The sequence below is a fragment of the Pongo abelii genome, chromosome 7, assembly GCF_028885655.2.
Source record: "Pongo abelii isolate AG06213 chromosome 7, NHGRI_mPonAbe1-v2.0_pri, whole genome shotgun sequence".
In the NCBI taxonomy this organism is placed as follows: Eukaryota; Metazoa; Chordata; class Mammalia; order Primates; family Hominidae; genus Pongo; species Pongo abelii.
Window position 1 is genome coordinate 120,237,372 of NC_071992.2, and position 24,462 is coordinate 120,261,833.

Consider the following 24,462-nt stretch of genomic DNA (forward strand, 5'->3'; position numbering starts at 1 on the left):
CCTTTGAAGTGATCTGATAACCCCCCAACCTCCTCTCTCTCTCTCCCTTCTGAACCAATCCAACATCACTGCTCCTGTATCAGTTCTCTTAAACCCCATCTTCATCTTAACACTACCCTTCCTTCAAAAACTTCAGTAGATTTATATCTCCTACTAAATAAAGCCTTTAGCCTGACATTCAAATTCTTTAACAATATGAGATTTTTTTTTTTTTAATGGTTTAGCATCCCCACTTCCCAAGGCTAGTAATTCTATAAAACTAAGTCTTCTTGCTCTTTGTCTCCAAAGTTTTGTTCATGCCTTTCTTTCTATTCTTCCTTTACCACTGTATATATATCTTAATTGTCCTTCAAACCTGGGCTCATATTCCGTCTACATTATGAAGTATTCAGAAGCTGTAAGAGCTTCTGTAGACAGAGGAAAAACTGTGTGGCTGAATTGGAAATACTGGCTCCACCTCTTCCTAGTTGTATGGACTATGAAGACAATTTCTTTCAGCTTTAGTTTCCTCATTTGTATGTAAAGTGTACATAACAATACCTATCTTGATGAATATCGTAAACTAGTATTATGCTTACTATTCCCTTATACTCCCATTTCAAAATATTTTTGCCTTTTGCTGAACCTCTAAATATGTGCTATCTACTACATGAGGTATTAGCCACATGTGACTGTTTAAATTTAAATAAACTTTTAAAAATCTAAAATTTTATCCCTCAGTCCCACTAGCCACCTTTCAACTGTTCAGTAGCTACGTATGACTAGTGATTACCTTATCAGGCAGTGCAGAATTATAGAACATTTCTCTCGTTCACAGAAAGTTCTACTGGACAATGCAGCTCTAGGAACTTATTATCACTCATAAAGCACTTAGTGCATATTGCCGTGCATTATCATTATTTGTGTACTATCTTACCTACTAAATTTAAAAATCATATAGTTGGGAATTATGTGATCATGTATTACATATTTGTTATCTCCCACAGTACCTTACATCCAGGAAGTACTTAACAAACATGTAGTGAACGAATAAATGAACAAGTACCTGGTTGGTTTCTATGTTGTTATTGTGGAATGAAAAGAAGCTATTAGATCTGAAAGGGACCATACTGATTAGGTGATTGTTTCCATTCTTGCAGGTACAACAGTACTTGAATATTATGCATTCTTTGTGCTACACATAGAAGTTGTGTATACTTAGCTTAATATAAACTAGCAACATATTTTTCTATCATACATTACAAAGAAATATGCATATGCAACGTTTCCTTTCAGGTGCCCAGTTACAATCAACAGAAATCAATTCTGGCAATTTAGGCAGGAAAGAAAGGTATTTGCTAAGGGATCCTGGATAGGTCATAGAATCTCTAGGAAGGCTGGAGATTCTGGGCTGTAGGTTAGGAGTGATGCCCAAAACCATACTGCAGGTTAATCCTGCTAAACTATCACTGCTACTTGGCACAGACATCACAGCTTGCACCATTGTCAGGACTCATGGCGAATCACTACATGCTGCTACAGGATCACTTCGGGATAATATATTCTGGCCACTACCCTCATTGGAATGAAAGCCTATGGTGTCTCTGCTTCTTTGCTTTATTAGCTTCAGATTCAAAGTTTGGAAAAGTGGTGCGTCAACCATGTGCTTATACCCTAATTGCAAAGCAGACTGGAAAAGTAGCACCTTCCTATTTTAACTTCTATAATTGAAGGATGGGATATTTTTCAAATGTAGAAGGAAGATTTAAATGCTGGTAAGCCAAAAACATTAGCAAATATCCACTTTGTAATATAAAATAATTACCAGTGGTAAGAAAAAAAAAAACTAAGCTCAATATGATTAGCTATTTTTTAATTCTTTTAAATAAGAGTTTGTCATATTGTTTTCCTCTTTGTTCATTGAGCATAAGCAGACAAGAACGGGGGGGAAATCTATAGAAGAAATCTAAGGTAAAGAATATGGCATTCTCAATTTTAACTTTTTCTGCAGATTTGACCACCCAATATCCATGCACTCTCTTGTTTTTTCATATAGAGCATAATAAATTCCCCCTCAGAAGGACAACCTTAAAACCTTAAAATCTTATCCGGCTGGTCGAAATCTAGAATCTTTGAGCAATGTGTAGGGCTCTCATATCTAGATGTGGCTTTTCATGTTATGGTGACCTGCAAGCTGAAAACAAGTTATCTGCCTCCGTTATCTGACTCTGTTAAATCTAATTTAAATGTATGGTAGCCACAGAATAACTGAAAGAAAAATTCCCATTTAGAAAGGAGAGAGTAGGAAACACAAAACAATCAGTCATCTACAGGAGTTATCAATCTCACTTTGTAGGAATTGCAGAGATTGACAGTAGAGTATGTTTCTTAGTTTACTCATCTGACAACCCTGGTTCTATTTTCAGGAAGGTGTTTCTTTGTTGTTTATTCTCTAAGGCCATGAAGGTTTGTACTGAAGAGGTGGCTTCATTGCTGTCACAGCCTGCTTCTTTCTAGTACAGGTTTGGAAACTCCATTGTTATCTTATGGGTTCAACAGAATTTTGTAAGGTAAGCTAGTATTTTTTTTTTCTATACCGGTAGTGCAGAAATTCAGTAGGCTTACAGTCTGTTTGCTTCAAATCAGTTTCAAGTGTGAGTCTCTTGAGCCAAATGCCTCATTAGACACAGGCTTTCAGCCTAAAGATTCCGGTATTTTAGTTTCTATCCTCTGTGCCCTACTCACTTCCTTTGCTTTCAACTTAATGGCAGCCACCTTGATATCATCTGAAAAAAAGGATTTGGGTGGGAAGGCCACCCCTTAGTTCAATTTGGCCAATAGGCTCTCTCCCCTTCATGGCAAGGCCTGTTTTTTATGCATAGTTTTTTTTTCTGGAGATTTATGATAATTTCATATGTTATTCAGTTTCCAAAACTGTGCAGATTATAGGATCTGATTCTTTTTCAACACTATTTATTAAACACCACTACGTGTTGTATACTCTATGGCATAGGGTAATTAGGATTCCAAGTTTGCACCAAAGAACTCTGACCTACAGAAAGATAAGTTACCTGCCCAAAATTTGTAAATAGTCAAATAGGAACTTGAACTCATATCATCTGATTCTAAAATGGCATGTTCATCCAACCATAAAATATTGCCTCAAAATATCTAACTTGAGAGTTATGAAGAGGTTGGTGATATTTCACATCCATTCTTGAGACAGAAACAGGCACAGGTATCAGTGGACTGATGTATGATCAAGTACAGATCTGAAAGTTTAAAAAAAAAAAAGCCAAGGAGTGGAGTAGTGGATATGCAACTCTATCTAAGTAGTTTAACTGTGGATCAGGAATGGATTATTTTCTAATGGGCTTTTACTTGATCCCCCTTAGTGTAGTAATAGCAACATCAGACAAGAAAAACAAGAAAGCACCAAAAAATTACAAATGCCTAAAGAATAACAGTGACAGCTATAATTTCTTATATTTAAATGTGTTAAGAATATCAAAATGATAAGCCTTACTTTTATGGAAAAAAATACAATTATCTTACTGCAGAAGAGTCATAAGCTTTATTTCGTCATAAGGTCTTATTTCTCATTAAAAGTCGGTATTAGCAATTATAGGAACCCATAATGGGAAATGGGTATGCCAGTCCTCTGGCTTGATCCCTCTGTTTTGCAGATGAGGATCAAGACACACAAGAGGTCAAGATCCTTTTCAACTCCACGTGTTGGCAAATCCGCAATTTTTCACGACGTATTCAGTCCTATTGACAGCTATGGTATCGTTTGATGAAATGTCGAATTTTTGGTGTGGGTTGGTCCAAAGTGGCATGCTGAGAGATTGAAATGCATATGTATATTGTAGGGAATAACTGTTTCTAGCACATTTGTTTCCATTTTTATCATAAATACATGTTACCATCATTTCCATGAAGTCAGAATTTAGTGATGAAAGTGACATTTCTCCATTTTTCACGAGAGAACAAAAAACGTGAATGATCTGAGTCTCAACACTACCCATAAAACAATGTATTTTAAGTTTGTTTGGATGTGCAAGGAGAACCTGAGATGAGGTTTCAAGTCACTGATTATTCTGGAATTAGAAATTTGTGTCCAAAATACTAAGTGAAGATGGAAGCCCAGCATGCTTTGAGAAGCAAGCATAGGTTTTGACATTGCCAAAATTTGAGTTCAAATCTCATCTATATTATTAGTCAACTGTGTGAATTGGGCACTTTCCTCATATGGAAAATGATAGTAGTCATCACTGCCATACAATCTTCTTACGAAAACTAGAGATAGGTAGATTTTATATCCAAAGCATCTCCACATAGTTGTAAGTCGTGAAACAATAGCTCTTTCCCTCCTTTGTTCTGAATTGAGTAGTTGAGTTTTTTTCCCAACTTTTATTTTGAAATATTTTAAACATGAAAAAAGGAATAATGCAATGAGCATCCACTACATAGACTGACAGACTTTATTGACTTTATCTTTTCTCTTTCTCGCTCTCTTTTCATTCATACACACACATGCATTCACATACATACACCACATACACGTGGTATGTATTTTTGCCGACCATTTGAGCATAAGGTAAGTTGCAGACATCATGATAAATCATTAAGTACTTTTAGCATATATCTCAAATGTAAAAATATATATATAAGCATAAAATTAACTCAAAAACCCCTTTGTTATCTCATATTCATTCCATATCCAATTTCTTCAGTTCAGTTGTCCCCCAAAAAAATGTTTTTTAAAGCTTTTTGTTGTTTTTCTCCTTAATCCAGGATTCAGTCAAGGTTTGTTCATTGCATTTGGTTGTTATGCATAATCTAAAACAGTACTTTCCCTATTGTTTTTCATGACATTGACTTTTGAAGAATCCAGACAAAACTCTTGTAGAATGTCCAACATTCTGGATTTTTTTTTTATCATTCTATTCCCTGTATTTCCAGTAAACTGGAGGTTAGACCTAGAGATGTGATTACATTAAGTTAAATGTCATAGGTGATATAAACGTTATATAGTCCATCGATAGACACATAATGTCAAGATTTCTTATTCCTAGGCATGCTACATTTCATCATTTGGTTAAGAGGTGACTGCTGGTTTCTCTCTATGGAAAAGATATATTTTTCCCTTTATAATTACTAAGCAATTTCTGGAGTAATACTTTGGTACCACGTGAATATTCTGTTCTCTAAAAATTATCCAATAATTGTAATATCCAGTGCTGACCCTTGCCTGAATCAGTTATTACACTGGGACTGGGAATTTTAATTGAGTTTTTTTGAAACATAATCAAACTTAAAAATACACTTAAAATGTGTATTAAGTCTATGCTTTTACATTATGTCATAGAGTCTGGATTAATGTAGTATTGATAACTTATTTTCTTACATACAGCATTTTCACATACGACATGACATTTTCTACTTTTCTATAGACAAGTATTTTCAATTTATATATTGTTTTTACTGAAAATAAGTGGTTTTATTAATGGATATGTGAATACTATTATGAGTCATCATACTGCATGTTAATTTTATATACAAAGGGCAGACGAAAAGTAGTTAGAAATGTAAAAGAATATCAGGAATTAGAGACATAAAAAATTAGTTTCCAAGAAGAGTGTAAGGAGACATAATGACTAAATGTAATGTGGTATCCTGGATCAGAAAAAGCACTTCAGGTAAAAACTAAGGACATCAGAATAAAGTATAAACTTTAGTCAATAGTCATATATCAATATTAGTTAATTGCCACAAATTTACCCTACCTATGTAAGATGTTAATAATTGGGAAAACTGGATGTGGGGGTGCTAGAATTCTCTGTACTATCTTTGGCAATTTTCCTGTAAATCTAAAACTATTCTAAAATCAAATCTTTATTTAAAATTATTTCAATGTGTTTTAAATGTGAATCTGAATTTTAAGAAAAATGATTAAAATTTCTTTAAGCATGCTTATAAAGCAAAAGCCATGAAAACAGTTATAAAATAGAATATCAAATTCAGAGTTTTTAACAGAGCTGTATTCAAAATGGCCAATTTTTAAATGATGTTGAAAGCAAAAAATAGACAAATTTAAAACTTTATTTACAAGAAAATGGAATACTGTCTGTTGTATGTATCTGTCAGAATAGGTTAGGTTGTAGTAACAAACAACTAAAAATATTAATGGCTTAACACAAAAAATTTATGTCTCACTCCCGCTACTTGTCCATTGAGAGTCCTGTGTGTGGCTGTACTCAGGCTGATGGAAGGAGACCTAGTGAGTCATACATACATCAACTGCTAAATCTTCTGCCCTGAAGTTACATGGGTTAGTTTTGCTCACATTTCATTGGACAAACAAGTCACATGACCACACCTAACTTCAGAGGTGGGAATAAAGTGAATATACATGAATAGCCCTAACATCTACCATAGTCATGGCCCCTTCTTGAATCTCACCATGCTGTAGCTATTAGATATATAACTTTTATAATATTAAATAGTTGTGACAAAGCTTTTGGCATGAATGGATTCATGTTAAAGTCTGAAACAATTTTGAGTGTCAGTTGTTAATTTTTAATTTCAATTTTATTTTAATTGTAAATGCAGAGCCTGGATTAGCCCAAACGGAATTGTTGGCTATTTGTCTTTATTTTGTTTAGACTTTTAGAGATTTAAATTATATTTATGATAGTAGCAAGACCTGAGAAACATAAGCGTATGAGCTTTTACATGCAGTCAGAGTAATCCATGACAGTGTCCCCATATTGAGGTCTTGCAGGACCAAATAAATAAATAAATCAACATCTTTCATATCTTGATATAAAATCTGCTGATGGGAGGGAAGTTATAAAATCTGCCAATGGGCACTATTTACAATAACAAATACTTGGAACTAACCCAAATGCCCATCAATGATAGACTGGATAAAGAAAATGTGGCACATATACACGAATACTATGCAGCCATAAAAAAGAATGAGTTCATGTCCTTTGCAGGGACATGGATGAAGCTGGAAACCATCATTCTCAGCAAACTAACACAGGAACAGAAAACCAAACACCACATGTTCTCACTCATAAGTGGGAGTTGAACAATGAAAACACACGGACACAGGGAGGGGAACATCACACACTGGGGCCTGCTGAGGGGTAGGGGGCAAGGGAAGGGAGAGCATTAAGACAAATACCTAATACATGTGGGGCTTAAAACCTAGATGATGGGTGGATAGGTGCAGCAAAGCACCATGGCACATGTATACCTATGTAACAAACCTGTATGTTCTGCACATGTATCCCAGAACTTAAAGTAAAATTAAAAAAAAAAAAAAATCTGCTGATGGGAGAGAAGTCATGTCCATAGAGTCTACCACAGAGGTTGATGAGGGTGCTGGAGACAATTGTTATATTTAAATTTTAGGAATTAAAGGAGCAAGGTGGAAGAGAGTAAAAGTAGAATTTACAATTGTTGATTCTTAAAGATGAAAAAGCCTTCTACCAAAGACAAACTAGCCATTCAGGACCTCAACTTTCTCATTGCTGCAGTAAGGGAGTGCATAAACTACATAGAAATACTGGATACCCAAGATTGCTTCCTAAAATCTGTGAGTCAATAATTTTAGAAATTCTCATTGTAATGCATTTTTAATATGCTTTAAATGTAACACAAATGGTTTTCTAAATTATACTCACTCTGAGAAATGGTAATTTTGAATAAAATGCAAAAATAGCAACTTGTTAAAGCATATAAATTGTGGTCTAAACTAAAATGTAAAGTCAGTTTTCATAATCTGCCAACTATTCTTCATCCTGTTTCCATAAGTCATTTTGCATATTGACATTGAGAAAACCCTGAATCCAAAGTAAGTTTGTCTGCAGTAGATGAGACCTTGCAGGTGGAAGCAACCAGGAATGGGTTATGTGAACCCAAGATTTGAAAGGAGGTCACCATGACATTAAGTTTGACAATGCATTGTAAGCCCTGCCTTAGGTGGGGCTTAGAATAGTTTCCAAGTCAGTAGCAGAAAGGATCTTTTGGTTTTTGTTGTCAAGTAACCCAAAAGGTTTTCTGGTTTTCAGATATTATTAGGGGAAACTGACCCTTTGGTCTTTTGTTTAATCAAATGGCTTTACTGAGGGTGCCAGGTAAATGAGTCATCAGACTAAGCAGGGCAGAATAACGAGGACACCTCCTGTGTTCTTCCTTCTGCCTGTGATGTTTTGCAGTTCAAGAACTTGATTTTTACCTGCAGGCATCTTCTCCAAATGTACACCTAATACCAAAATGAGTGATTTAAGGGCTCAACGACAACACCATCTGGGCCTTACCTGAGTATTTTTTTGATGTCTCAATACACACACACACACACACACACACATTATACATATATGTTTATGTATGCATGTGTATATTTATATGTATGTGTATACTTTTTTAAATGTACACTTTTTAAAATAATGGCTAAGTTTTTACAGTTTTGATGGTCCACCCCTAAGTCATAACAGGATATTTTAATAAGTCTCCTCATGTAAAAAACTTATCTACAAAGGACTCAGAACTTACTGTATTAGTTTTATATCACAGTATAACAATTATCACAAATTTAACAGCTGAAAACAACACCCATTTATTAATTCACAGTTCTATAGGTCACAAGTCTGGCACGTTTGGCTGGGTGTTCTCTCTAGAGCATCACATGGCTGAAATGAAGATGTTTCCTGGGCTGAGTTCTTGTCTGGAGGTTCTAGGGGAGAAAATCACCTTTCAAGGCCCTTTCGGTAGTGGACAGAATCCAATTCCTTACAGTTGCAGGCCTGAAGTCCCCATTTTCTTGCTGTCAGCCAGGCATCACTCTCAGCAGCTAGAGGCTGCTCTCACATCCTTTCCATGTGGCCCCTTCCCTCTTCAGGCAGAGAGAAGTATATTGAATTTTCTTGTGTTTCACATCTCTGTGATTTCCTTTTCTGGAACCAGTCAGAGAAAGCACTCTGCTTTGAAAGGGCTGGTGTGGTTCAGTTACGCCCATTCAGATAAGCACCCTATCTTTAGGTCAACTGATTAGTAACTTTAATTACATCTGCAAAATCCCTTTTACCATGTAAAGTAACATAATCATGGGTGTCATCTTAGAATTCTCCCTACCACATTTTCTTTATATAGACCTTCACTGTTATGTAGATTCAGTTTTTAAGTTGAATAATGTGACAAATCATTTGGAACATTAAATGTGAATCATGGTAATGAATGACATTCAAGTTAAATTAGTTTTATTGTAAATGTAGCTAAAGATTTTGTGGTGCTGAAAAATAAATTACTTTTAAAATAAGCCTATAAATGTATTTGATAATGGAACATTGAAAAAGACATGTATTAAAGAGCTACTATAAATGTTCAGAATATTAGCTGGATTTATTTGATTATGTCAGATGATAGTGACTAGCGTATCTCCCCAATGTATGCTGTTAATCATGGTCTTGGTTATGCATTAATACACAAACTCATAGACATTAGAACTCAAAGATACCAGATATCATCTGCCCTCCTCCCCCTCCATTTTTCATAAATGAGGAGCCAGAGACACAGAGAGGAGATATGACTCAGAGAGGACAATAGATAGAGCTCACAAGTTAGTGGTAGAGTCAGGCCTAGAATACATAGTTTCAAATTCCGTGTCTGGTAATAATAACAGTACAACTAATTGAAGCTTTTCTATGCATCAGGCGCTATCCTAAGTGCTTTAAATGCATTGTTTTCCTTAATACAAAAATTCCTACCTTATTCCTAATGAGGTAGGCTTATTATTGCTGTCATTTCAGTTTGAGGAAACTGAGTCACAGATAGGGTATGTAACTTCCTCAGTGTCACCCACCTTGTAAATGGTAGAGTGGAGACTAAAAGAGAAGGAGTTTGATCCCAGGGCCTGACTCCTTCACTGTGCTCTGCTTTTTCCACCCCACTAAGCTGCTTCTAATAGCGCCTTCCATATGCAGTTACAGCATTAGCACAGTAAAATCTCCATAGACAGCTGCACAAGCTCCCCATTTAGTTATATTCTGACAATGAAGTACTGAATAGCAGAAAATGTGGAGTCTGGGAACTGTCTACAAATGCTGGTTCTGTCACTTACTATGTTGCTTCAGGGAATTATGTAAACTTCTGGGGCCCTTAGATGCTATATCTGTAAAATTGGGATTTTTAGCATTGTTACAAAGGGGATACATGTAAGAAGCAACCTGTAAACAAAATAATTACATGCTTATCATATTATTCTTTGACAAATGGTGCTGGTCCTCATAACCCTATAATGGCAGATTTTCAAGTCGCTTTAGCTGTGGTAGAGTCAGACCTTAAATTAAAAACTTTAGATCTTTGACATTGCAGAGGCTGTGTTCTGAGATCTTTAAGAATCTCATTTCCTTTCTAAGTCATATGTTTCTTGTACGTATCCTCATTCCACATGCTCAAATGTCACTGAAGTTTTATGTCTCACTTGATGGCAGTTTTTTCACAAGGGCACTGTTCACAGGAAATGAACATTAAAGCTACATGGAGAGACACAGTTGTACAAAATTGTATTACCTCTTGCTTGGGGTTTTTGTTTGTTTGTTTGTTTGTTTGTTTGTTTTTGAGACAGAGTCTTGCTCTGTCACCCAGGATGGAGTGCAGTGGTGCAATTTCGGCTTACTGCAACCTCTGCCTGCTGAGTTCAAGTGATTCTCCAGCCTCAGCCTCCCAAGTAGCTGGGATTACAGGTATGGGCCACTACGCCCAGCTAATTTTTGTATTTTTAGTGGAGTCAGGTTCACCATGGTGGTCAGGCTGGTCTCAAACTCCTGGCCTCAAGTGATCTGCCTGACTTAGCCTCCCAAAGTGCTGGGATTACAGGTGTGAGCCATCGTGCCCAGCCTACTTTTTGATATAGTTATTTGAGGACCACTCAAATGAAGTCATAAATATTAACTTCATGAATATCAGGATGTGCTCTGCATTCTCATTCTTTCATTTCTCCTTAACATTCTCCCTCATTTTTAAAAACATATATGTGAAGTTTTGGGTTGGGGGTGGGGGCTTGGTTGTTGTTTTGTTTTGTTTTTTCCTACACCATTTGAAAGTAAATTGCCGAATATATAACATTTCAGGTCTAAATACTTTAGCATGTATCTCCTAATAAGAAAAGTCTTTATAATGCATGTCATTATTCACCTTAAAAAATAACAATTTTCTAATCTCATCTAATGTCAAATGCATATTCAACTTTTCCTTAACTTGTCCTAAAATTACTTTTATACTGTTTTGCATAAGAGTTTCTTGTTTTGCTTTCCCAAACAAGAAGTTTGAGTACACTTGTAGCATTTGATGGTTAAATTTCTTTGATATATTTTAATCCAGAATAATTCCCTTACCTTATTTCTTTGTTTGTTTTCATGTATTAACTTCTTTTAAGACACTAGGCCAACTTTCTTGAACAATAGTCCATGTTCTGGATTTCTCTGATTGTTTTGTGTATGTGTGTCTATCATATATCTTGTTACTCTATCACCTGTTTTTGAAAACTTGAAGTTGGCACCAAAGATCTGATTAGAAACAGATTGAATGTTTTTGTCTAGAACAATTTGACAAGTGATGCTTTGTATTTTATATCTGGAGGTGCATATGATTGTCCCCTCTTAGTGCTACTAAGTTTGATCACTTGATTAAGATGGTGGCAGCCTGGTCTCCCAGTGTTAAAGTACTTTTTTTTCCTTTAACAATTAGAATGATTTATGGAACAATTATTTGGCTCATATGAGTATCCTTTCTACAACCTTTCATCTAATAATGTTAGCCTCCATTGATGAGCCTTGCTTATATCATTTATTCCAAATGGAGGTTGCAAATTGTTAAATTTTAAATTTTATGTAAAATGTAATGCTTTTACATTTACTAATATTCTGCTGTAAAGAAGATCTTTCCCTCATTAGTAGGGGATGTTTTGTATCTTGTTACAGTTCATATCAGTACAACATGTTTACTATCAATTATCTAAAATATCAGCCTTAGATTGTGGAACTGAGTTATAGATCAGTCATAATTTATATTTCATTTATACTCTTTAAAGCATTTTGGTGTACATTAATGTTGGAAGTAGAAAATGGATGAAATTTAAAGCAGTGTTTCAAAATGGTAAGTACTTGTAAGAGACTTGGTGAAAAGAGATTTCGACAAATCGCTGGCAATATCAGCAAATATTTATAGACCTAAAAATAACTTACTGCTGGGCACGGTAGCTCATGCCTTTAATCCCAGCACTTTGGGAGGCTGAGGTGGGCGGATCAGAAGGTCAGGAGTTCAAGACCAGCCTGGCCAACATAGTGAAACCCCATCTCTACTAAAAATACAAAAAATTAGAAGGGCATGGTGGTGGTCACCTGTAATCCCAGCTACTTGGGAGGCTGAGGCAGGAGAATCACTTGAACCCAGCAGGCGGAGGTTGCAGTGAGCGGAGACTGTGCCACTGCACTTCAGCCTGGGCAGCAGTGCAAGACTGTCTCAAGAAAAAAAGAACTGATTAATACCAGGCACTAAAAGAGCTAACCATATGGTTGTATCCCAAAAAGCTATCAATATGCACAGTGTGGATAAATAGTTAAGTCTGACAAGAAGTAATCAAGTACAAATCATTTGGACTATCACCCTCTTGCTCGAGCTTTGGTAGCCTCTCAACTTCATATCTCAACACTCATAGCTTTTGTAATTTGGGCTCAGTTTTTTGTGGAACCCACTCCCCCATTACTTTACATGTGCTTTGGTCATTGCACCTCCCTTAAATGCACATGGTCATCCCTATCTTTGCACCTTTGCCCATGCTGTTTCCCTTGCTTACGAAGCTCTCTTCTCACCTCTCATTAAGTCCCAATCTGCCTATTTTTCATGCCCAGCTCAAATCTCACACCCTCTATGACATACCTTCTTCCCTGACCTCTCCAGATAGTACTTCCTATCTGTGTCACATCTGTAGTATTTGACTCAGTTTCCTGTTTGGTCTTCTAATTGGTTTCTATTAGTAAATCACATCACCAAACTATTAAAGATCCTTGAGGACATGACTATCCGCGAACAAAAATTAAAAATCTCTTTTCACATTATTTTGGTGAGTTTTTGCATTGCCCTTGGAATATCTTTCTGAAAGTTACCAATAGATATGAAACTGTTGGCAAACTAGGCTCTCTCCTTTGTGTAGATTCTTTTTCCTTCTAATATCTATCACCCTACAAAAACAGACTTTCCTGTAAAAGTTAAGACTGGAATTTGAGGATTACTCACCATCTGTTTCTTTGTAAATTGTGTGAAGGCCTGGTTCTTTTACTATGATTAAAAGAAAGGGAAAAATATGGTGAGCAGAAATTAATCTGCCATTTAAATATTACAATGAAAACAAAAGATAGGCATAAATTAACCTGGCATTTAAGTATTACAATGAAAATTAGGCTTATTTTTTTCCCTTAGGTTGAATCTTTTTGTTTCTTGTATTAACAATTTGCACACTGTTTTAAATGGAAATAAAACAATGGTGTTTTGTGCTTCTTGCAGATTTTTTAGAAAATCTTCATCCCACTCAACATGACATTGTTTAAAATTGTTTTAAATACCTTTTCTTTCTGTCTCCTTAACAAGAGCACTTTGTATTTACACAGTTCTCTGCATCTGATGATCTCAGAGCCTTGACTGATATTTCTTACCAGATAGTGATGACAAAACTGTTACACTTTTTGTTTCTATCTCTGCAGAAGCAGGAGGTAAAAAACTAAGGAGCACTGTCCAAAGAAGTACGGAAACAGGCCTGGCCGTGGAAATGAGGAACTGGATGACTCGACAAGCAAGCCGAGAGTCTACAGATGGTAGCATGAACAGCTACAGCTCAGAAGGAAAGTGAGTGAGGCTGCATATGATGTGTGTCTCGTCCGTGCCTCACCTATCTCACTCTATATGCTTTCACACAGAACATAACAGCATAACTCTCATGCTCTTCAGAACCACTTTAATTTTCACTGGCTGATTTCCTGTGAAGAGAACTTTGCTTATCTGCCACTGAGCAATGTGACATATCTGGCTTTTTATATCAAGTGAAATAGGTTTGGGGATAAAGTGTTTTGCCTTAATCGCAAGTTGCTAAAATGTGACTCTTACAATGCAATGCAAATAAAATATTTTGCCCTAGCTTGAAATAATATATAAAAGCCCAAAAATAATAAGCATGCATGCCACACCATGTGAACAATGCTAGTTTTAAGAATCTCCATCCTGAGAATTATTGTTAAAAAATATGGAATGCTGGCGTGTACTTAGTTCCATGTTGTAACAAACAACTATAATTATTTAATTATATTAAATATAACAGCCAAAAAAAATGCCATCAAAAAAGTTGGGGAGCCTTTTACATAGTTATCAAGTAGCTTTCCTTTGAATCAACTGTCTCAGATATTTTTAAAGCATTTGTAGCTTGTGTAGTTCTGTCACCAACAAATTAATAGTACTTAGCAACTAAAGATCTGGAAGTGGGGCTGTAAAGGACATTAATAAAGGAAAATGGGGTTTACTGGCCTCACTGTCATCACCGTGTAAGTATTAGATGTTTAGATAACCTATGTGTGGCCAGTTTACAGATGTGAGGCCGTAGGAGCTGTTGGCACAGCATGAATGGTATGTCTCAGGATAATTTGTCTAGCACAACAACATAAATACAAGAGATATAACTGGTTTCTATACATTTGTAAGTAGGCTTATATGGGATACTTATAGAAACAAACTAAAACATTTGTATTAACTAAATATTTGAGAGTTGAGGTCGGGGGGAGAAATAGATTCACTATTCATTAAGGAAGTCTAAAAAGAGAGGGAAAATCAACTGAAAAGTGAATGTGCACTGAGCACTAATCATTGCAAAGAACTACATTAGATACTGTTAGGGACATAAAAATGTTTACACTATAGCCCCTGCTCCAGATGTTTATAGTCTTATTGGAAAAAGAGGATGAATACCCATAAATTCATTCAGCAAATATTACCATACTTTCCAGTGGGCCAGTCACTGTGCTGTACGTTGGGGATATAAGTCATAGGAGGGAGGGAGTAAATCTCCATGGCTGAGATTATGGGCTTTGCAGTCATATAGGCCTGGTTCTCTCATCTGGGTCTTTTCTTTTCTTTTTTTTTTTGTTTTGTTTTGTTTTCTTTTCTTTTGATTCCTTTTCTTTTGTTTCCTTTCCTTTCCTTCTATAGAACTTACGATATTCCAGGCATGGTTCTAGGTGATAGAGATACAGCAGTGAACAAAGCAGACCCCATCTCCCCAAAAATAAAATACTCTCATCACATTTACACTCTAATAGAGAAGACAAACAATAAGAAAAATTGTTAAAATGTATATAAAAGAAAAACTAGTAAAATATATAGTAGATTAGATAGCATACGTGCTAAGGAGAAAAATACAGCAAGGAAGAGAGATGATCGAGAGGGTGGAGGTAAGATTTGACACAGGATAGACGGGGAAAGGAGATATTCGAGTGAAGATCTGAAGGAATTTAGTAAGCAGAGGGATATCTGAAGGAAGAACATTCTAGGATGAAGATTGCTTCAGAGGCCTTGAGGCAGGAGCTGGCCTGGTGTCAGCAGTGAGGAGGGCAGCACTGGGGAGGAAGGGTGAGAGCAGTAACGGATGAGGAATTAGTAGGGCATGTGGCAGGGGTGGGGACAGCTTATATAGATTTTATGTATTGTAAGGACTTTGCTTTTACTGAGTGGGATGAGAAGATGTTGGATGGTTTTGAGCAGAGGAGTGACAGGATCTGACTTCCATTTTTGGCAGATCTGTCTGAGTGCTGAGGGGGCAAGGGGCCAGGACAGCAAGGGCAGCAACAGGGAGAGCATTCACAAGGCTGCTACAGGAATACAGAAGCTAGGGAATGGTGGCTTGGACCAGAGTGTAGCGTTAGTGAGGTCAGATTCTGAATGTATTTTGACAGTAGAGCAAGTAAGATTTATTGATGCATTTGATGTGGGTAATGACAGAAAAGAAAGTATATTTGTTTGCCAGGGCTACCATAATAAAATACCACAGGCTGGGTGGCTTAAAAAACAGGAATCTATTTTCTCACAGATCAGTAGGCTAGAAGTCCAAGATCAAGGTGTCTGCAGGTTTGAGTTCTCCTGAGGCTTTTCTCCTTGGCTTGCAGATGGCCACCTTCTTGTGATGTCTTCTCACAGCATTTTCTCTGTGCTTACCTACTCCTGGTGTCTCTTCCTCTTCTTATAAGGACATGGGTCATATTGGATTAGGGCTCCATGCAAATGACCTCATTTAACCTTCTCTCTTTAAAGGGCCTATGGCCAAATACAGACATATTGAACTTTAGGGCTTCAACATAAGAATTTTGGGGTGACACGATTCAGTCCATAACAGAGAGGAAGGAAGAAAGATGGCTCCAAGGTTGATCAGTTGGAAGAATGAAGAATGAAGTTACCATTTATCAAGATGGAAATCTTTTGACATGACCAGAGTTTGGATTGTTTGTTTGTGTGTTTGCAGCAGGGGGACAGGAGCATGGGGAGAGTCAGTTTTAGACAATTTGAGTTTCAGGTGCCTATTACATATCCAAGCAGATATGTAGACTAAGCAATTGGAACATAGGTCTGTGACCCAAGGGAGAGATCCAAGCTGGAGATGCCAATCTAGACAATAGCAGCATAGATGGCATTTAAAACCATGAGACTGGATGAGATTATCAAGGGAATTCAGACATAGAAAAAAGATAAAAGGTCAAAGGATCGAGCTCAAGTGTTTAGTGGCAGAACTAGCAGAGGAGGTTAAGGCTGAGTGGCAGAAGGGAAAAGTGGGAAACCAGGAGACTGGAGTGTGCAGAAAGCAGTGGGAGACGGTGCTTCAAGGAAGAGGGGGCAAGGCCAATTGTGTCAAATGATCAGAGAATTTTAGTGGAGTGGCAACAATGAAAACATGATTAGACTTTCAAGAGAGAATGAGAGGAAAGAAATCGAAGATAGCACATAGAGACAATTATTTCAAGGAGAGAAATGGGGTAGTAACTGGAGAGGGAAATGGGGTCAGGAAAGGGATTTTTTTTATATGGTGGAAGAAATAACAGCATATTTGTATGCAGATGGGAATGATCCAGAAACATTTCTTCCTGTATGAAATAGGAGAAATAATAGAATCTATCATAATGCAGCTAAGAGGATTAAATATGATAAAGCCTGGATGGAGTAAGTGCTCAATATGTGCTGAGTGTTACTCATAGAAATCACAGTCTGCCTTTGAGACCAAGGAATAGAAAGACTCACCAGCAGAAGCCTGCAGTGCAGTGTGACAGGTGCTTCTGGTGTCATAATTGGGCTGCTGAGAATATGAAGGAAGAGCCCTGGGAGGTAGAACTGGGTATTTGGATCCAGTAAATATAAGTGGCAAAATAATAGGACTAGTCTTGCCACAATAATGAGGCTAGAATGAAACCAAGCTTACCTGAAAATAAATAGGGGTTGGGGATTTAATCTCATATGTTATTTTGCTTTCAGTCTGATTTTCCCTGGTGTCCGCTTGGCCTCTGATAGCCAGTTCAGTGATTTCCTGGATGGCCTTGGCCCTGCTCAGCTAGTGGGACGCCAGACTCTGGCAACACCTGCAATGGGTAAGAATTTCTGCCACATGATTTCACTATTTTGTTTTAGATTGTTGAAAATGAAATTCTCTAAATTTCATAGAATCTTCTCTCTCTCTCTCTCCCTCCCTCTCTCTCTCTCCCTCTATTTTTTTTTTTTTTTTTCAGACAGAGTTTCACTCTGTTGCCCAGGCTGAAGTGCACTGGCATGATTATGGTTCACTGCAGCCTCGAACACCTTGGTTCAAGAAATCCTCCCACCTCATCTTCCCAAGTAGCTGGGACTACAGGCACACGCCACCATACCCAGCAAATATTTTGACTTTTTTTTTTGTAGAGACAGGGCCTCACTGTGCTGACCAAGCTGGTCTCAAACTCCTGGCCTCAAGCAATCCTCCTGCCTCCACCTCCCAAAGTGCTGGGATTACAGGCATGAGCCACTGGGCTAGGCCCAATGGAATCTTTAACAATATTATCAGAAGGAATCAAGACATTAGATTTTAAGAATAAAAAATATTTAACCATTATTTATTTTTTAATTTTAATTCTTTTTAAAGGAAGATATTATTGATAGAATTTTAAGTATATTTGAATTTACGAAAATATATGGGAAATGATGAAACTATGTTAAACCAAGGTCTTTGACTCTGTTTTCCTTAGTTCATTTGTATATTAAAGCACATTTGTTTCTTCCTCCTTCCATTAGGTGACATTCAGGTAGGAATGATGGACAAAAAGGGACAGTTGGAGGTAGAAATCATCCGGGCCCGTGGCCTTGTTGTAAAACCAGGTTCCAAGACACTGCCAGGTAAAAACAAAAGAGATTTTTCTATTATTGTCCATAATCCATATTGTTTCAATTTAGAGACCTTTTGATTGGTTTAGACCTTTGATTTAATTAATCAAGGTTACTAATGGGTGGTCCATTATGACTGGTTTGGTGCTGGAGTCATTTGTGTGTTTATCCTGAATGAGTGTTCAGTGAGGATGATCCGGTGGGGATGATGTAGGTTGTTAAATAAGTACATACATAGTAGAAACCACTGCAAAATAAAAACCACCCCACTTAGATCATTCATTTTGTCACACCATGTACACAAGGAGTTCTTTTTTCTTATTAGTCTTTTGTGTTATTTTTCAGTTTCTCTAGAGCTTCAAAATTCTCCTCAGGAATCCATAAGTCTCTGGAATTAGAACAAAAAATAGATACAGGCTCCAAGAGTAGCATAAGCTATGTATGCTGGATATTCTAATTATAAGACTTTTACTTCCTATAATCTGAGGAAAGAGAGGCACTATTATAACTTTTTATGCTACATATTTCAAACTGAAATGTCGTTTTAATCTAAGGTGCTTGAAGCCATGGAAGGTGCCACAGTGCTCCAAATACATTGTGTAGAGATTGTTTGATAAGATGTATAAAACAATTCCTGAGGATTCTGAAACTTGATTTCTAGCCTCAGCATCTCTACTGATTGACTTGTAATTTTGACTCTCAACTTTTCTGTTTCTAGCTTCAGCATCTCTACTGATTGACTTGTAACTTTGACTCTTAACTTTTCTATCGTTGCAGAAATTTTTAATTATAATATATAATCTGTTGTATAACCTTGCACTGGTGATTAAGACAGTTGTGTTTATATGTCTTAGAGCTAGTCAACTCACTCTGCTATAAAAAATTCATGATTTGTACATGCATGAAAATGGTTTTTATGAAGTGTCTGTTGGATAAATTTTAAGCCATAGATTTTCTAATTAGTTGCCTCTTAGCTAATTTGATCAATATCACATGAAATTCCACTACTGTTATACCCACACCACCACCAATAAATAAATACTTTTGAGTGATAATCACTGTTTGTGGGGATGAGTGAATGAAACAATATAGCTTCAAGCATGTTAAATAGATTTAAGTATTGATAAATTAAAGACTGAATAGGACATCTCTCAGGACTGGAAGCATTTCACTTTATTTAATGCAGTGTGTAAACCTATATAACCAGTTGATGAAAAAAATAATAATAAACTCAGAGGCTATGTCAGCATCCCCTAAAACTCTCTGAAAGACACAGTTATCCACTGTTTATCTAATGATTTTGACAGAATGTGGCTAGGCCAGTAGCATGATTGCTAGCTCTTTCAGCCAAAGATTAAACTGGTAAATGTCACCGTGAGTTGGCCATTTCATGTCCATAGTTTATTGCTTATTCTCCTCTGTGTTTTCTTTCCCAAGCACCATATGTAAAGGTGTATCTGTTAGATAATGGAGTCTGCATAGCCAAAAAGAAAACAAAAGTGGCAAGAAAAACGCTGGAACCCCTTTACCAGCAGCTATTATCTTTCGAAGAGAGTCCACAAGGAAAAGTTTTACAGGTATCTACTTAATTGTTTATCCCTTACCTAAGAAAGTATTTTTCATGGAGTCAGACATTATACCCCAAACCTTTTCTGTTGTATTCTTTTATGTTCCTCACAACTGAAATTCTTTGGAAACTTTTCAAAGCAGTGGCCAGTGCTATAAAGCAATATACGTTGTCATTTTCTTTAAAGTGATTTACAGACATGCAAATCCCCACCACACATAAATTCCAGTCTCTCTGGATTTCTTATGACCTTAATGCTTCAGTACAATTTCCCCATTGTACCTTTAGATTCCACTAAAGACAGCTATTCTATTATACAGATTTTAACTTGATCGTTGATGTCAGAAAATTAACTGAGTGTACTTTAGATTTTAATATATTTCACAAGTTTTTCTATGTACACAGTTACACTGACATCACTCTACTTTTTATTTTGCCAACAGATCATCGTCTGGGGAGATTATGGCCGCATGGATCACAAATCTTTTATGGGAGTGGCCCAGATACTTTTAGATGAACTAGAGCTATCCAATATGGTGATCGGATGGTTCAAACTTTTCCCTCCTTCCTCCCTAGTAGATCCGACCTTGGCCCCTCTGACAAGAAGAGCTTCCCAATCATCTCTGGAAAGTTCAACTGGACCTTCTTACTCTCGTTCATAGCAGCTGTAAAAAACTGTTGTCACAGCAACCAGCGTTACAAAAAAAAAAAAAAAAAAAAAAATCACAGGTTGCAAACCCTGGTAACACTGCATGCTTAATGTTGTGTCTTCTGAGCCTGTTTCTAGGGATACAAAGCGATCCTGTGTTCTCAGAGGAAGTTGCACACATTGTGCCCTAAAGAAGGCCCTCAGGTGAAAGAGCAGAGCTGTGAAGAACTATCAGGTTTGAAATTCAATGACACTCGAGTTCTGGTCCAATCTGAAGCCATGGATTAATCTCAAAGAATCAGTCAGTTTCATGCAACAGAAGCCCTTTTCAATGGCACCTTTATATTTTTATCGTTCCTTTTTCTTCATTTATCTAACCCCAAAGCCCTGATATGCCACAGAAATGGAGCTATACAGCCATGAAGTGGTGTTACAGGTGAGGAGTGAAATCCTAGGAAGCATCAGGTGAAAAGCAGGAGACCAAAGAAGTGGTCAGGAACAATCATCAGCCCTCCTCTGGGCGGGGATCAGAGCAGTCAGTCCAGCAGGAAGAGTGGCAGACTCTGTAGCTCCATGGGCACGTCATTTACTAATGCCAAGATGTGTTGAACTCTGAAAAACAAAATTCTGTGGCTGCACTGTACTGAATGAAATTAAAGAAACTTTTTTTGCATGGACACAGATTAGCTGAATACTTAAATTATTTTCTTGGGGCTGCAACTTGCAAAAAAAAAAAAAGAATAAAAATCAGCCATTTTCAACAATTTATATTATTTTTAAAAATAAATTTCACTAGTGCATGGTTTTAAAAAGGAGAGAGAATGCAACAGGGTGATACAAAGATACACCATGTTTATTCTTTAATCATAGTCTGTGTTTTGGCAGACATTACAAATGGAAATACTTTCTAGAAGATACTTAAAATTCTCTTTATGTGACAAATAAGTATAATATATTCAATTTATTTCCATGTTAAATATACAAATCTTATGAAGTTCAATATGTGCAAATTTTTCACATCTTTCTCCTTCTCTCACTTTTCCTCTTCTCCCTCTTTTAAACTTTTCTTTCTCCCGCCAGAGTGAACCTTATACTAAAAAATTACAAGTTTTGATCTGATCCTCTCTTATACCCCATGTTTGATTCAGAGCTGTAGATGCCTCTGAATTTGTGAATTTCTCAAGGGAAAAATAACTTTAAGAGCTTTCTTTATTTCAAGCATGTTGAAAAGGATTTTGCAACATGACTTGGGAGTACATTAAAGTAAGTCAGCATGTATTTGACAAAGAAGATATTTGAACTTTTGCAGTTTATTGTACAGTGCATGGTAATTTTTTTTGCCTTTAAAATTCAGTTTACAGGAAAATTCTAAAATCATGTTGCCATTGTGATGTCCAATAAATTTGTTTTTAGCACCAGCATTATTCATACAGGGGTTATTAAAGTATTATTTGTGGAAGGTCTTAGGTTTTGTTTGTTTGTTAATCAGTTAAAGCAATTTCTTTAGCCAGTTTCCATTTACTATGTGAATAGAAGCACTGCTAAAAATTGGGAACCCTGAAACACAGGGCTATTTATTAATTCATTTTTCTGTAGTAAAATTCAATTTTTCACAAATTATATTTCTAAAGAAATATAGTAAACATAAATTTGCAACAATTTTAAAGCTCCAATTTTTAGGTGACTCAAAGAAAGTCATTATGCCTATTAATAGTTATTTGATGCCATCACCAAAAGTCTATGTGAAAATCTCCTAAAGTCAAAACCCCTGCCTTTGGTTTTACAGACAGTTATTACCATTGGGTGGTGCTGCAAGGTCAAAATTCTCCTAAGTTCCCCTATTTAGAGGAAAAGTCACTGGTTATTGTAATAAACCACCCATAGTTCTTTATGTACATTTTGATAACACATTATTATAGCTTGATTTTAATTTTTTGCATTAATTTTTGAAATCCACATACATCTCATTTGTTTAAATTAAGGCCATGCACAAGTATTTTTTTTAATTCAGTGCTGACCATTAAAAACTATCATGCTTGATACAGTGCAAAAGTTAAAATGAGTATCACTAAAAATGCCTTCTCTTTATGTGGTGCAATATGAAATACACCAAGACTGTGTCTTGACATTCTGATAGACCCAGGTAAAGTTGTTAAAAGAACGAATAAAACTTTATTAAAGTAATTTAGACACCTGTGTACCAGCAACAATTGATTCAATAGACCTATAGTGTCTATACTATCCCTTAGAAAAAAGGTTTATGATTTTCCTGATACTAAGATGCAGTCACATAATCTTTTGTGCATATTCCTATACAAATTATTTCTAATTTTAATAAGAAGGACGTGACTATGGAATATTTGTACATACTTGTCATTATGCAGTATTTATTTAAAAGTTGGTGGTTTTTTTTTAATTTTCACATCTGCACCTCGACTTGTGGTTTAGTCATGTTAACTAGTACTATGCCAGTGACCGTTGCTGCCCTGTACATAGTATGTTTGAAACGTAAAGGGAATTCCAGTTGGGAAAAAAGGGCAGATTAGTCCTGTAATGAACACCAACTAATGTAAATCAATCATTCTGGTGATGGTATTTAACACTTTAAATAAAACATTTTCTTTACAGACGTCTGCAGTGCTTTCTCTGACTTTTCTCCCCATACAGCCCTGAGCCTGCTGCAGCTCATTCCCTGAACTCATGTATCATTTAAAGAACGAAATCACCGTCTCCTACTTCTCAATAACATAAGTGGACTGCTGGTCTTAGCAGCAGCCCTCAGTAGAGCATTTCTTTAAAACGCCAAAGGATTTCTGCTCACGCTATTAAAAGTTGCTGTTTTTTAAAAGGTTGTTATTTTGGATTGAGTTGCTTTCTGATTAAATGACTCAGCAACTCACAGATTTTATGAGTGAAATTTTTAATTTAGTCATGGCCTTCACTGACAGCATAGTCACAAATACTCAAGCACAGGCTCTGCTAGCCCCTGGGTGAAGACGGGGAAGGCATAACTGGCTTTATGCAGCATATGTGTTTCTGCTAAAGTGTCAGTTTTGCTTTGTGGGGAGTGGAGGGTGTGTTTTCGGGATGGGGAGATGTGTGGTAACCTGACACGTAACAGCCTGTCCGGAGACTGGCTTCTACGTGTGGATATGAATGGGTGAGAGGATTTCTCCATATCCTTCTGGGGCAATTCCTCAACTGGGACAAGGAAACCCTGTGGAGTTCTCATGGGAGTCTGCTTCAGGTTCGAAATTTAAGAGCTAGTTTGGATTCATATTTAGTAATCGAACTGAAATCTAAGTCTAGCTGTCTCTCCATTCTTGGAAACAACCGTTTCCTCCGTTTCCAAAGACTCAACTCCAGTCCATTTCCCCATACCTATCCCATATATTTTTCCTTTATCCCATATATACCCCCTACTCTAGTGAATTGTTTCTTTGTTGTTCATTCCTGTTTCTTTGTTGTTCATATACATTCCTGTTATAAAAATTCCCTTCCCTTTCTTATGTGCCCTCTCCTGAAAAGCCCTTCTACTTTTCTCAATAATGATCCATTCGAGTCCCTTCTTGCAACTCCCAGCTCACGAATGAGCTCTTTCGGCAGCTCCTGACTAAACACTAACAACATGGCTGCCATTGACGCCAACACCTTCACTTTCCCAGGGACCCCAGATGCCAAGGCTCCATAGGCAACAATAAAGGATAAGACGGTCTTGTAGTGGGTATGATAGAATTAGGCAAGAGATCACCAAAGCTGTCTGCCTACTACTGATGTAAACCTTGACATTCTGTGCACGTAAAAATCATGTGCTCAA

At 36.7% G+C, this 24,462-nt stretch overlaps 1 protein-coding gene across 49 annotated transcripts in view; it reads left to right on the plus strand.

Annotated features, from left to right (window-relative positions):
* RIMS2 (regulating synaptic membrane exocytosis 2) overlaps window positions 1-23,486 on the plus strand; it is a 773,441-nt gene extending 749,955 nt beyond the window's left edge. For 14 of the 49 annotated variants that reach the window (XM_063726760.1, XM_063726762.1, XM_063726768.1 and 11 more), the window contains 5 exons: window positions 13,752-13,893; window positions 17,551-17,663; window positions 18,340-18,441; window positions 19,867-20,006; window positions 20,440-23,466. In XM_063726760.1, coding sequence (XP_063582830.1) covers window positions 13,752-13,893; window positions 17,551-17,663; window positions 18,340-18,441; window positions 19,867-20,006; window positions 20,440-20,658 — 716 coding nt within the window. In that variant the 3' untranslated portion in view covers window positions 20,659-23,466. Of the gene's footprint in view, window positions 1-13,751; window positions 13,894-17,550; window positions 17,664-18,339; window positions 18,442-19,866; window positions 20,007-20,439 lie in introns of all 49 variants that reach the window. The other 35 variants (XM_063726783.1, XM_063726785.1, XM_063726750.1 and 32 more) reach the window with 11 other exon arrangements.
* The last annotated feature ends 976 nt before the right edge of the window (window positions 23,487-24,462 follow it).